Genomic DNA, 15282 nt, shown 5'->3' with positions numbered 1-15282 from the left:
TTCATGTGTTGAATGGCCTAATTCTGCTCCTGTGTCTTATTTTTAAAGGCTGGTGGAATTTGATTAACCATCCCTCAAAGTTGCTGTGCAAGTTGATAGGGAGGTACGGTACTTGGTGTGTCAGCCTTCATTAGTCGGGGGATTGAGTTCCAGTGCCGCCAGGTAATGTTGCAGCTCTACAAAATCCTGGTTAGACCTTGGTTGGAGTATTATGTTCAGTTCTGGTCACCTCATTAGAGAAAGGATGTGGAAGCTTTTGAGAGGGTGTAGAAGAGATTTACCAGGATGCTTCCTGGATTAGGGAGCATGTCTTATGAGAATAAGTTCAGCAACAAGGACTTTTCTCTTTGAGGCATAGGAGAACGGGAGGTAACTTGATAAAGATGTAAGAAGTGGTCAGTTCAGAGACTTTATCCCAGGGCAGAAATGACTAATACGAAAGGGCATAATATTAAGGTGACTGGGGAAAAGTATAGAGGGGGATGTCAGAGGTAGGATTCTTACACAGAGAGTGGTGGGTGCGTGGAACATACAGTGGCAGTGGTTGAGGCAGATATATTAGGAACATTTAAGATATTCTTAGGCACGTAGATGATAGAAAAGTGAAAGACTATGCGGGAGGGTAGGGTTAGATTGATCTTAAGAGTAGGTTAAAGGGTCAGCACAACATTATTGGCTGAAGGGCCTGAACTGTGTAGTAATGTTCCAGGTTCTAAAACTCCTTGCCTCTCTACTCTCAGGGATTTATATGGCCTTGGCAAAGGACTCGCTGCAAGATGAAACCACGCATCTCTCCGCCTGTCAGACTCTGGGGTTTCCCTGGCCTGGGGATTTCGTTCCTTTAGTCCTGAACTCGGCCTTTTCTCTTGGAGTGACGGAGGATGAGAGGTGACCTGATAGAGGTGTATAAGATGATGAGAGGCATTGATCGTGTGGATAGTCAGAGGCTTTTTCCCAGGGCTGAAATGGCTGCCACAAGAGGACACAGGTTTAAGGTGCTGGGGAGTACGTACAGAGATGTCAGGGGTAAGTTTTTTACTCAGAAAGTGGTGAGTGCGTGGAATGAGCTGCCGGCAACAGTGGTGGAGGCGGATACGATAGGGTCTTTTAAGAGACTTTTGGATAGGTACATGGAGCTTAGTAAAATAGAGAGCTATGGGTAAAGCCTAGTAATTTCTAAGGTAGGGACATGTTTGGCTCAACTTTGTGGGCCGAAGGGCCTGTATTGTGCTGTAGGTTTTCTATGTTTCATGGACACAGACAGAATGCAACAGATACAACAGAACGTCTATGTTGTTTATTGATGTGAATTGCATCAGCTTCTTTCACAGGACCAGAACAGTGCAGTGTGTTTCAGCAGAGGCAATACTCACCTCCCTGCCTCTGGGAGGAGCGGGTGCAAACATTGTGATCACAAAAACCAGAGCCAGAACAAAGCAAAAGCAGAGCAACACACGCAAAATGCTGGAGGAACTTAGCAGGTCAGGCAGCAGCTGTGGAGGGAAATACGCCAACAGTCAATGTTTCGGGCCAAGACCTTTCACCAGGACTGGAAAGGAAGTGGGGAGATGCCGGAATAAAAAGGTGAAGGGAGGGGAAGACAAGTTAGAAGGTGAAGACAGATGGGTAGGGGGATGAAGTGAGAAGCTGGGAGGTGATAGGTGGAAAAGGTAAAGGACTGAAGAAGGAATCTAATAGGAGAGAGTGGAAAAAGGAAAGGAAGGGCACGAGGAGGAAGAGAATCCAGAGTGGGGAATTGGAGAAAAAGGAAGGGAGGGAGACAATTATAGTAAATTGTTGAAATCTATATTCTAATTGACCAAAAGCATGTTTTTTAATCCAACCAACCCTGAGGATTCTGGCGGAGGTCCAGTCAATGCACAAAAACTAGATGTGGTATTTGGCCTAAATCAGTAGGTAACAGGAAAGCGAACCCTATACCAAAGAGAGCACACGGTGGGGTTTATTCAAATAAGGGCCAAACCATTGACTGGTTATTTCCCTCCGTAGATGCTACCCAACCTGCTGAGTTCCTCCAGTGTTTTGCGTGCATTCCCCAAGGGCTGACTGGTCTGGTGCTTCTATCCATCCAGTCACAACAGGCATCTCAGTGAGTGATTGCAGAATGATCTTGAGCATCTACCTCCCCATGTGTGTGTTCATGCCTACCCCAAAGGCACGGAGTTACTTCACTGAGGGGGAGACATGAGGTGGGGGAATCTGGTCTCTCCTTTATCCAGCTGAATTGACACCACTTGGCAGATATTCCCTCCAGTGAAGTCCAATCCTCCCTCTTGCCTCAGAAACATCCTTGTCATCACACACATAAAAGCTCCCATTTCAGTGGTCAGTGTAACACTATTAGTGTCAGAAATTTATTATTTATTTACTGGAATTCAGCACGGAACAGGTCCTTCCGGCCTTTCAAGCCGCACCTTCCAGCAACCCCGCCCCCCCCACCTGACTTAATCCTATCCTAATCGCGGTATAATTTACAATGAGCAAATAACAACCTACCAACTAGTCCATCTTTGGGCAATAGGAGGAAACCCACGCAGTCACAGGCAGAAAGTACAAACTCCTTACAGGCAGTGGAAGGAACTGAACCGGGTTGCTGGTACTGTAAAGCGTCGTGCTGTGCTATGCTACCATGTCACTGCAACCCGGGTTCAATTCCTGCCGTTGTCTGTATGTTCTCCCCTTCACCACGTGGGTTTCCTCCCACATTCCAAAGACCTGCGGGTTAACTGACCGTATGGGTGTAGTTGGGTGGCACGCACTCACTGGGCTGGAAGGACCTGTTACCGGGCTGTAAAGAAGTGCACACCGGATAGTTACCTGTGTCACCTATGTTCACCTCCACCTGGAGAAAACCTGGCTGCAGGTAGACTCTGGAGGGACAGGAGAGGACGCAATCCCAATGATTAATGCCCAAGTAATCCAATACGAAAGATCAGAGAGTGTAAAAATACAGCCTTTTCTCTATATACATCTGTGATGTAAAAAAGGATGGGTTTAAACCTTTTGAGAATGTTCTGCTTCTTGTGTAACTGGAACCCTGACCCTCCCCACCCCCACTCCGTCCTCTCCTCCTCTTCTCTTTTGCAGGCCAGTGAATGGGATCTTATTCCCCTCTCCAATCAGCAGAGTTTTGTTCAATCTCCAGTCTTCCAGTGGCCACGCATTTCAATTCGACTTCTCATTCTGATTCTGACGTCGGTCGATGGCCTCCTCTACTGCCACGAAGAGGTCCCTCTCAGGTTGCAGGAGCAGTATCTTGTATTCCTTCTGGGGAGCCTTCAGTCTGATAGCATGAACATTGATTTCTCTAACTTGTCCCTATTCCCTTTCACTCTTTTTCCATTCCTCCCTCACCCCTTCTCACTTCCTTCCCTTCCTCCCATGGACCGCTGACTCTACTCTCAGATTTGTTCTTCCTCAGCCCTTTACCTTTTCCACCTCCCACCTCCCCCACCCAGCTGGTCTCAACTATCAACTTCAGCTTGTATTCCCTCTTCCCCACCCCTCACCTTCTCATTCTGGTCCTAATGAAGAATCTTGGCCAGAAACATGGACTGTTCATTCTCCTCCATTGATGCTGCCTGACCTGCTGAATTGTGTGTGTGAGTATGATTCAACCCCTGAGCCGGTGGATGCCACAGGATTCCCAGAATTTACTAGAGAGCTGATGACCGCCCTAACCCCTACATCAGCAGCTGGTATTACTGCTTACCTCATGTTGCTATTTTACACCCTGACACCACAAAGAGGGAAACACCACGTTTGTTGCTCAATTCCACGATTTAAGTTACATCTGGTCCCGCAAACCAATCAGTAGATACCCTAAACATGCAAAGTGCTGGGAACCCATTTATTCATTTTTTAAAAAAGAAATTCTCAACTTCCAGTCTGAAGGCAGGTTGAATCTTCTGAAGAAACAAAACAGCATCCAGGCCTGCAATTTCGGATTTAGTCACCACAACAACCTGCATGCCCGGAGAGGCCATCCAGTCCCTTGAGACTGCTGGTCAGGAACAGGAAGAGGAGGAGGCCGCTGAGGATGTTAGACACAGAGCTGGTTTGCTGGCCCCACAAACGTAGCACAGGCTTGGGAGGCTGTCCAGACCCACAGGCTGATCCACTCGGAGATGGGAGATGTCAAAGTTGGTGTTGGAAATCTTCACGTCCTTTAGGAGGAGAGATACGGTGGTCAGCAAAGCCAGCCTGCTTGCTCCTCTTGTCCAAATGGCAGGAGGTGAGTACTCCCTTCTCTTCCTCCGCCGGGGCGTCCCACAACTTAACAAAACATTCTGATTGGTTCAAATCCATGGAATTGGTGTTTCAGGGAGATGGGGGAGTGGATGAGGGTTTAAAAACTCAGGAGAAGTAGCCACTTATTCCAGTCCCAGACTGTAGTTGATACCCTGTACCAGTCCGATGATCACAGGTTGCCAAGCAACCAAGTAACGCAACCAGTCCAGCAACTGGCCATACATAACATGAGGTCGCTCCCAGCTGAGGAAGGGGGATGTTAAGGAAATTAGCAAGCAAGATTCGACAGGAAGGGGATACAGCCAACTTCCTGAATTTTAAAGGGCACACAGTTGTAAAGGTCAGTGATGCACGTGAAATGGCTCATTCGACATACAGCGTGGAACAGCTCATGGTTTCCGCTGCAGCTGACTCTAAAATTTCTATGGAACCACAGAGGTAGAACACAACTTCAAGCAATGGGCAAGAATTCAGGATTATGCTAAAGGCCATACGACCTAGGAGCAGAATTAAGCCATTTTGCTCTGTCCATCCATCACGGCTGATTTATTTTCCTTCGCAACCCCATTCTCCTGTCTTCTCCCCATAACCCTTGTCAACCTGACTAACGAAGAATCTATACCCAATGCCAATGACTTGGCCTCCACAGCCACTATGGCAAAGAATTCCACAGGTTCACTACTCTCTAGCTAAGGAAATTCCTCCTCACCTCTGTTTTAAAGGGATGTCCTTCTATTCTAAGGCTGTGCCCTAGACTCCCCCACCATAGGAAACATCCTCCACATCCACTCTACCTAGGCCTCCCAATAATGAGAGGTTTCAGTGAGAACCCTCCACATTCTTCTTAACTCCAGTGAGTAGAGGCTCAGAACCATCAAACACTCCTCATATGTTAATCCTTTCACTCCTGGAATCATTCTCTCGAACCTCCTCTGGACCCTCTCCAATGTCACTGACACTACCAGCTTGGGGCGGGGGGGGGGTGTCCAGAGTTTGGAGTTCATTTCCAATGCTGTCTGTAGGAGTTTGAATGCTCTCCCCGTGACCAAGTGGGTTTCCACTGGGCACTCCAGTTTCCTCCCACATTCCAAAGACGTACTGGTCAGTACGTTAATTGGTCATTGTAAGTTGTCCTGCGAGCAGGCTAAGGTTAAATAGGTGGGTTGCTGGGCAGTGTGGCTCAGTGGGCTGGGAAGGCCTGTTTCACGCTGTATCTCTAAATAATAAAAAAGTATAGAAAGGGTGTCATTAACCTAGAAAGCACATAAGACATAGGAGCAAAATTAGCCCATTCAACCCACTGAGTCTCCCCCGCCCTGACCAATCAAGACTCCATCAAATCTCCCTTTTAAATATACCCACTGACTTGGCCTCCACAGCCTTTGGTGGCAATGTAAGTTTTTTTTACATAGAGAGTGGTGGGTGCATGGAATGTGCTGCCTGGGGTGTGCAAGAGGCAGAGCATTTAAGAAACCCTTAGATAGGCACGTAGATGAAAGTGTAATGGAAGGTCATGTGGGAAGGAAGGGTTAAGATTGATCTTGGAGTAAGTTAAAAAGCTAAAGGGTCTGCACCATTCCACACTCAGTGGCCACTTTATTAGGTACCCCCTGTACTTATATGGCCACTGAGTGTGCGCGCTTGTAGCCCATCCATGTCAAGGTTTGATGTGCTGTGCATTCAGAGATGCTCTTCTGCACACCACTGTTGTAATACGTGAGTTACTGTCACCTTCCTGACAGCTTGAGCCAGTCTGACTTCTCATTAACAAGGTGTTTTCACTCACAGAACTGCCACTCACTGGATGTTTTTTTTGGGGTTTTTGCACCATTCTCCGTAAACTCTAGAGATTATTGTGCGTGAAAATCCCAGATCAGCAGCTTCTGAGACATTCACACCACCCCCTCTGGCACCAACAATTATTTCACAGTCAAAGTCACTTAGATCACATTTCCTCCCTATTCTGGTGTTTGGTCTGAACAACTGAACTTCTTCACCACGTCTGCATGCTTTTATGTATTGAGCTGTTGCCACATGATTGGCTAATTAGATATTTGCATGACCAAGCAGGATTGGACTGCGGCGCAGACATTCTCGTGCAGGTCCAGAGTGGAATGGTCATTGTCAGAGTGGTAAGGCTTTGGCTCAACAGGCTTTGGCAAGAACAGGCAGAGGCAAGGTATACTTTCTGCTTATTTCTTTTTCCTATTTAACTCTTGAAACAATAGGGGGTATGTTTGCAGGGCCAGTATTCTGTTCTGGGTGTCAGATGTGGGATTTCCAGGAGACTTCCAGCCTGCCTAATGGCCACATCTGCACCAGGTGTGTTGAGATGCAGCTCCTTAGAGACTGTGTTAGGGAACTGGAGCTGCAGTTCAATGACCTTCGGGTTTTAAGTGATGCCTTTTTAGAGCAACTTGTGCTTGAGCCTGCTCAGGGAAAGGCTATCTTAGATTAGGTGTTGTGTAATAATCCAGATTTTACTAGAGAGCTTAATCTAAAGGAACCCTTAGGAGGCAGTGATCATAATATGATTGAATTCATACTGCAATTTTCAGTCAGATGTATTAGTATAGCAATGGAATAAAGGGAATTACAGAGGCATGAGAGAGGAGTTGCCCAGGTGGATTGGAGGAGGATACTGGCAGGGATGATGGCAGAACAGAGATGGCTGAAGTTTCTGGGAACAGTTCACAAGGCACAGGATAGATATGTCCCTCAGAAGAAGCTGTTCTCTAATGGCAGGGCTAGGCAACTGTGGCTGACAAGGGAAGTTAAGGACTGCATAAAATCCAAGGAAAGAGCATATAATGTAAAAAAAAGTAAGTGGGAAATTGGATGATTGTGAAATTTTTAGAATCCAACAAAAGGCAACGAAGAGAGCTGTAAGAAGGGAAAGATGAGAGCAAACTAGCCAATAATATAAAGCCAGAAGTTTTTTCAGTTATATGAAGAGTAAAACTAGAGAGCAGGCCATTCTGGACTGGGTATTGAGCAATGAGGAAGGGTTAGTTAGCAATCTTGTCGTGCGAGGCCCCTTAGGTAAGAGTGACCATAATATGGTGGAATTCTTCATTAAGATGGAGAGTGATATAGTTAATTCAGAAACAAAGATTCTGAACTTAAAGAAGGGTAACTTTGAAGGTATGAGACATGAATTAGCTAAAATAGACTGGCAAATGATACTTAAAGGGTTGACGGTGGAAATACAATGGCAAGCATTTAAAGCTCACATGGATGAACTACAACAATTGTTCATCCCAGTTTGGCAAAAGAATAAACCAGGGAAGGTAGTGCACCTGTGGCTGACAAGGGAAATTACGGATAGTATCAATTCCAAAGAAGAAACATACAAATTAGCCAGAAAAAGCAGCACACCTGAGGACTGGGAGAAATTTAGAGTCCAGCAGAGGAGGACAAAGGGCTTAATTAGGAAAGGGAAAAAAGATTATGAGAGAAAGCTGGCAGGGAACATAAAAACTGACTGTAAAAGCTTTTATAGATATGTGAAAAGAAAAAGATTGGTTAAGACAAATGTAGGTCCCTTACAGTCAGAAACAGGTGAATTGATCATGGGGAACATGGACATGGCAGACCAATTGAATAACTACTTTGGTTCTGTCTTCACTAAGGAGGACATAAATAATCTTCCGGAAATAGTAGGAGACCAAGGGTCTAGTGAGATGGAGGAACTGAGGGAAATACATGTTAGTAGGGAAGTGGTGTTAGGTAAATTGAAGGGATTGAAGGCAGATAAATCCCCAGGGCCAGATGGTCTGCACCCCAAAGCGCTTAAGGAAGTAGCCTGAGAAATAGTGGATGCATTAGTGATAATTTTTCAAAACTCTTTAGATTCTGGATTAGTTCCTGAGGATTGGAGGGTGGCTAATGTAACCCCACTTTTTAAAAAAGGAGGGAGAGAGAAACCGGGGAATTATAGACCAGTTAGCCTAACATCGGTGGTGGGGAAACTACTGGAGTCAGTTATCAAAGATGTGGTAACAGCACATTTGGAAAGCGGTGAAATCATCGGACAAAGTCAGCATGGATTTGTAAAAGGAAAATTATGTCCGACGAATCTCATAGAATTTTTTGAGGATGTATCTAGTAGACTGGATAGGAGAGAACCAGTGGATGTGGTATATTTGGATTTTCAAAAGGCTTTTGACAAGGTCCCACACAGGAGACTAGTGTGCAAACTTAAAGCACACGGTATTGGGGGTATGGTATTGATGTGGATAGAGAATTGGTTGGCAGACAGGAAGCAAAGAGTGGGAATAAACGGGACCTTTTCAGAATGGCAGGCAGTGACTAGTGGGGTACCGCAAGGCTCAGTGCTGGGACCCCAGTTGTTTACAATATATATTAATGACTTGGATGAGGGAATTAAATGCAGCATCTCCAAGTTTGCGGATGACACGAAGCTGGGCGGCAGTGTTAGCTGTGAGGAGGATGCTAAGAGGATGCAGGGTGACTTGGATAGGTTAGGTGAGTGGGCAAATTCACTGCAGATGCAATTTAATGTCGATAAATGTGAGGTTATCCACTTTGGTGGCAAGAACAGGAAAACAGATTATTATCTGAATGGTGGTTGATTAGGAAAAGGGGAGGTGCAACGAGACCTGGGTGTCATTGTACAACAGTCATTGAAAGTGGGCATGCAGGTACAGCAGGCGGTGAAAAAGGCGAATGGTATGCTGGCATTCATAGCAAGAGGATTCCAGTACAGGAGCAGGGAGGTACTACTGCAGTTGTACAAGGCCTTGGTGAGACCACACCTAGAGTATTATGTGCAGTTTTGGTCCCCGAATCTGAGGAAAGACATTCTTGCCATAGAGGGAGTACAAAGAAGGTTCACCAGATTGATTCCTGGGCTGGCAGGACTTTCAAATGACTAGGCTTATACTCTCTGGAATTTAGAAGATTGAGGGGGGATCTGATTGAAACATATAAAATTCTAAAGGGATTGGACAGGCTAGATGCAGGAAGATTGTTCCTGATGTTGGGGAAGTCCAGAACGAGGGGCCACAGTTTGAGGATAAAGGGGAAGCCTTTTAGGACCGAGATGAGGAAAAACTTCTTCACACAGAGAGTGGTGAATCTGTGGAATTTTCTGCCACAGGAAACAGTTGAGGCCAGTTCATTGGCTATATTTAAGAGGGAGTTAGATATGGCCCTTGTGGCTAAAGGGATCAGGGGGTATGGAGAGAAGGCAGGTACAGTGTTCTGAGTTGGATGATCCGCCATGATCATACTGAATGGCGGTGCAGGCTCGAAGGGCCGAATGGCCTACTCCTGCACCTATTTTCTATGTTTCTAAAAGGGAGGTGAGAGTTGATATTGGACCACTGGAAAATGTTGCTGGTGAGGTAGTAATGGGAGACAAAGAAATGACAAATTAATTTAATAAGTACTTTGCATCAATCTTCACTGTGGACCACACTAACAGTGTCCCAGAGGTCTATGAATGTCAGGGAGCAGGAGTGAGCGCCATTGCTATTACAAAGGAAAATGTGCTAGGCAAACCAAAAAGTCTTAAGGTGGATAAGTCACCTGGACCAGATAGACTACATCCCACAGTTCTGTAAGAGTATGCTGAAGAGATTGAAGATGCATTTGTTATGGTCTTTCCAGAATCACTTGATTCTGGCATGGTTCCAGAGACTTGAAAGTTGCAAATGTCATTCCTCTCTTTAAGAAGGGAGGAAGGCAAAAGAAAGGAAATTATAAGCAAGTTAGCCTAATCTCAGTGGTTGGGAAAGTGTTAAGAGTCCATTAGTAAGGAGTATTGTCAACAGTTTTGGGCCCCATATCTCAGAAAGTATATGTTGTCATTGCGAAGGGTCCAGAGAAGGTTCACGAGGGTGATTTTGGGAAGGGCTTTAATATATGAGGAATGTTTGGCAGGTCTGGGTCTATACTCACGGGAATTTAAAAAAATACAGGGCAGTGTCATTGAAACCTACAGAATGTTGAAAGGCAAACAACAGGAATTCTGCAGATGCTGGAAATTCAAGCAACACGCATCAAAGTTGCTGGTGAACGCAGCAGGCCAGGCAGCATCTCTAGGAAGAGGTACAGTCGAAGTTTCAGGCCAAGACCCTTTGTCACGAAGGGTCTTGGCCTGAAACTTCGACTGTACCTCTTCCTAGAGATGCTGCCTGGCCTGCTGCGTTCACCAGCAACTTTGAGGAATGTTGAAGGGACTAGATAGGGTGGATGTGGAGAGGATGTTTCCTATCGTGAAGGTGTCCAGAACTAGAGGGCACAGCCTCAAAATGAGGGGCGACCCTTTTGAACAAAGTTGAAAAGGAACTTTTTTAGCCAAAGAGCAGTGAATCTGTGGAATGTCTGCTGCAGACGGGTGTGGAGGTTGAGACCCCGGGTATACTTAAAGCAAAAATTGATAGTTTTCTGATTGGTCAGGGCATCAAAGATTATGGTGAGAAGGCAGGTGTATGGGGTTGAATGGGATCTGGGATCAACCATGCTGGAATGGTGGAACAGACTCGATGGGCTGACTGGCCTAATTCTGCTTGCCTTATGGCGTACAGGTGTTCTTAATAAACGGCCACTGAGTGTATGCTCCATGTTAAAAGATCAGCACAACATTGTGAGCTGCAGCAACACAGGATTGGTGAGGCATGTTGCTGCAAAACTTCGTTTGCAGAGTCTGGTCAATCTCTTCCAACTAAAGGGAAACTTTATTTAAAAATTTCCTGCTTGTTTGTTCTTTGTTCCTCTTTAATGTATGAAAAAAAAGGTTTCAGCTTCATTTTTGTCTAAAATATTAGCTCCTGTTTCAGTTCATAGGTTCCTTACTTTGTCTGTGCAGTGAGAGAGAGACTGTCTTTTGGCCAGGAAGCCTTATTCCTCTGTTGAATTGGAAAGGTTTAGTGGGCTTGTATGTGGGCGTTACATTCCACAAACTCTGGACCTTCACATGAATATTGCGTGCGACTTTCAGGAACAAGATGCTTGAAGGAGAGAAGCATTTACTCGTAATTTCAGTCCTGTTCTGAGAAGCATACGTGAAACTGCTATGTAATGGCAAGTCTCACGAATGAGGCATTTGAGCATGACTAAAGCACTGGGATTAGGGGTAAACTGCAGCATGCTTTTCAGTAAGGATAAGTGATAACTGCTGGGATACAAAGATAGGGAATTAACCTTCCACCTACCTTTTCTCAGTCCAGCCAAGGAACCATTGACCAGAATGCTGTACCCTAGGCTCACCACCTTAGAAGTTTGTGAAGATTCAGCATATCATCTAAAACTTTTAATAAACTTCTATAGATGTGCAGTGGGGAATATATTGATCGGTTGCATCACAGCCTGGTAGAGAGAAGCCACTGCCGCTGAATGAAAAAGCCTACAAAAAATAGTGGAAATAGTCTAGTCCATCAAAGGTAACTCGCTCCCCAGCACTGAGCACATGAACACAGAACACTGTCGCAGGAAAACAGCATCCATCCTCAAAGACCACTGGCATCCAGGCCAGGCTCTCTTCTCGCTGCTGCCATCAAGAAGGTGGTATGGGAGCCTCAGGACTTGCACCACCAGGTTCTGGAACAGTTATTACCCCTCAACCATCAGGCTCATGAACTAAAGGGGATAATTTCACTCACCCCAACACTGAACTGTTTTCACACAACCTACAGACTCTTTCAAGGGCTCTTCATCTCCTGTTCTCGACAGTTGTTTCTTATTTATTTATTATTATTAATTTGCTTGGTTTTTTTTGCAGTAAAATTAAAGTAAAAAAACACAACTACAGATACTGGAAATCTAAAATGCTGTTTCTTTGTATTTACTGTGAACGTCTGAAGAAAATGAATCTTAGGGTTGTACACGGTGACATATGTATTTTGATTAGTGAACCAAAGAGATGACCAAACGTGTTCTTCTTCCGCCAGGGTCTGGTGCTGTTAATTGTTGGAAGGGAGAGGAGGGTGGGAGAAAGAGGAAGGGCTTGTGGACTTGCATGGGGTCCATGGTCAAAACGGTACTGATCTCTTCTACATAAAGCAATGTCATGAGATTATGGGCAGAGTTGAGATAAAGAGATCCTCTGTTGTATCCTATCTGCACTGACCATCAACCACTTACTCACACTAAACTAATATTAACATAAAAGGCTCTGCATGCTGAAACTGGTGCCTGCTTGAGACACGGTCTTGCCACTCCTCCTCTCTCCCAGCTTTAGTGTATCCTTCCTTACCATTCAAATCCTCTCAATTCACATCTAACCCGACCGTGCTCTCCACCCTCAAAATTTTTAATCAATTTCACTGCCACTGTAAGTTCACATCAGCTTCAGTTTTCAGACGATGGGTTTGAACGGTCTTATGCGCATTAAGGACTTGTACACTGATAACACATTTGATAGTTTTGATAACCTGCGCGGTAAGTATGGCCTTCCGCATAATCATTTTTTTTAAAATACCTGCAGATTCGCCACTTTGTCAAGGAAAAATTTCCCTCTTTTCCTGATCTACCACCTGCTATGTTATGGGAGAAACTCACTCTTAGCTTTAACAATAAAGGGCTGATCTCTGTACTATACTCTCAGCTGATGTCTTTGGGAGTTCAAGATCTAAACAAAACTAAGACTAGGTGGGAGGACGACCTCGGTATGGATCTGGCTGAGGAATATTGGGCAAAAGTATTGAATAGGGTTCATTTCTCATCATCATGTGCTAGACTGGGGCTCATACAATTTAAAGTTTTACACAGGGTACATCTAAGTAAAGCCAGGCTTGCTGACATTTTTCCTGGGACAGACACTGGCTGTGACAGGTGTTCCTTCTCTCCAGCTGGTTTAGTACATGAATTTTGGTCATGCCCTCAGCCTGATGGCTAATGGGCACTGGTTTCTAAAATTATCAGTGAGGTTTTGGGGGTGACACTGAGACCTTGCCCGCTTATAGCTGTATTTGGTGTGGCAGATGATGTTTTGGGTTTAAATGAAAACCAGTCGGATATCATTGCATTTACATCACTATTGGCCCATAGGAGAATTTTGCTGGTCTGGAAATCTGCCACTTCCCCCATCTGCTGCTGCTTGGTTAGAGGATGTAATGTTTTTTCTGAAATTAGAAAAGATTAAATTCACTTTGAGGGTGTCTGTGAAAAAGTTCTATTCGAAATGGGGACCTTTCTTATCATATTTTGGGAGTCTTAAGAAATTACCTACTAGTTGAGGGCATTTGATTGTACTTGGGAAGTTGCCTCCCATTTAACACGCTTATAATTTACCTCACAAGGTGGTTGATGAATTGTAATATGAGTGTATTTTGGATCATCTGACATGCTGTGGATTTGTGTGGGCCTTCATCTTGAAGTAGTGTGGGGGTATGGCTATGAAATGTCTGTACTTGTATTTGTGAATTTTTGTATTGTAAATACATTAGCTGCCATGGTATGTTCGGGAAGGGCGGGTGAGGGGAGGTTTATTTAGGGGTAAAAAAAAATAATTTTAAAAAGAGAAAAAAGATTCTGCATGCTGGAAAGCCAGAGCAACACACACAAAACACTGCAGGAACTCAGCAGGTCAGGCAGCATCTATGGAGGGGAATAAACAATCGATATTTTGGCCCAAGACTGGAAAAGAAGAAGAAAGAATACACCCTTGGTGGTCACCAGCTCTCATCCTCGCTGGTCTTTGTCCATGGCTCTTGCCAACCTGATATCTGTACATGGGAGCCACCGGCCTTCGACTGTGTAGTGGAGGCCTAGACTCTGGCCTAAATTTCAATTCCTCTACATCCCTGTCCTTAAAACTTAACCTAACTCCTGACTCCTGACCCGGGTCCTGATAATCCCCAAGTATTGCCTAGTTCTGGTCATCCCATTACAGGAAGAATGTCGAGGCTTTGGAGAGGGTGCCAAGGAGGTTTACCAGGATGCAGTGTGGATTAGAGGACATGTTATAACAAAAGGGTGGACAAACTGGGGTTGATTTCTCTGGAGCAGCGGAGGCCAAAAGGAGATCTGATGGCTCTTTATATGATTATGAGAGACACAGATAGAGCAGAGAGACTATATTTTTCCTAGGGTTAAAACGTCCAAAACCAGAAGGCATGTATTTAAGGCGAGAGGAGACAATTTCAAAGGAGATGTGAGGGGCAATTTTTTTTAACACAGAGTGGTGGGTCATTGGATGGTGCTGCCTGAGTTGGTGGTAGAGGCAGATACATTAGGGACTTTTAAGAAACATTTAGATAGGCAAATGAATTTGAGGAAAATTGCGGGATATGGACATTGTGTCTGCAGAGGAGACTGGTTTAGTTAGCCACTTGATTACGGTACTAAGCTGACAGTGTATATGCTGTATTGGTCTGTCTTCTAAAATGGTCCCTCATAACAACCATGACCATGATGGACATCGCAGCCTGGCACCATCTTGACTACATTGGATGTAACTTTCAGCTGTTACCTAAGCTGTGTGCTCTGTACCACTCAAACTGAGTTTGGGGTCAGTGGGATCAAATCCCACTGCACGTTCTTGGCTGAAACTCCTAATGTGCTAATGGAGTTGATCTCTTAGACAGTTTAGCCTATGTGAACCACTCCACTTCTGCAGTGCTGATCTGAATCAGAATCAGGTTTATTAGCAGCAGCAGTTCAATGCAATACATTATATAGAAGAAAGAAGAAAAATAATAATAAATAAAATAAGTAAATCAATTATAGACGGCAGATACTGCCACAGGTGAGGCAGGTGACGTTTGATAAGGTGAGCAACAAGCGGTCGGCGATGCTTTGGGCTGCATCATTTATGAATGCATGACTTGTATGCACAGCTGATGCGGAGAGTCGCAGAAGACCTCTGCAGAGAAACAGATCCTTCAGCCCACCTAGTCTGTGCTGAACTTTTAATCGGTATAGTCTCATCCACCTGCATGCCCTGCCCATCCAAACTGCTCTTAAACGTTGAAATGGTGACCCCACACCACCACTTCCGCTGGCAGCTCGTTCCACACTCCCACCACCCTCTGACTGAAGGAA

The 15282-nt window shown here is 45.0% G+C and overlaps 1 protein-coding gene across 3 annotated transcripts in view; it reads right to left on the bottom strand.

Annotated features, from left to right (window-relative positions):
• Positions 1–3857: 3857 nt before the first annotated feature.
• Positions 3858–15282, bottom strand: part of LOC140199964 (E3 ubiquitin ligase RNF121) — a 104622-nt gene continuing 93197 nt past the window's right edge. For 2 of the 3 annotated variants that reach the window (XM_072262482.1, XM_072262484.1), the window contains one exon: positions 3858–4515. In XM_072262482.1, coding sequence (XP_072118583.1) covers positions 4395–4515 — 121 coding nt within the window. In that variant the 3' untranslated portion in view covers positions 3858–4394. Of the gene's footprint in view, positions 4516–13235; positions 13362–15282 lie in introns of those variants that run through there. The other variant, XM_072262483.1, reaches the window with a different exon arrangement.

Source organism: Mobula birostris, chromosome 7 (assembly GCF_030028105.1).
Source record: "Mobula birostris isolate sMobBir1 chromosome 7, sMobBir1.hap1, whole genome shotgun sequence".
In the NCBI taxonomy this organism is placed as follows: domain Eukaryota; kingdom Metazoa; phylum Chordata; class Chondrichthyes; order Myliobatiformes; family Myliobatidae; genus Mobula; species Mobula birostris.
This window is presented reverse-complemented; position numbering and strand designations above follow the sequence as displayed.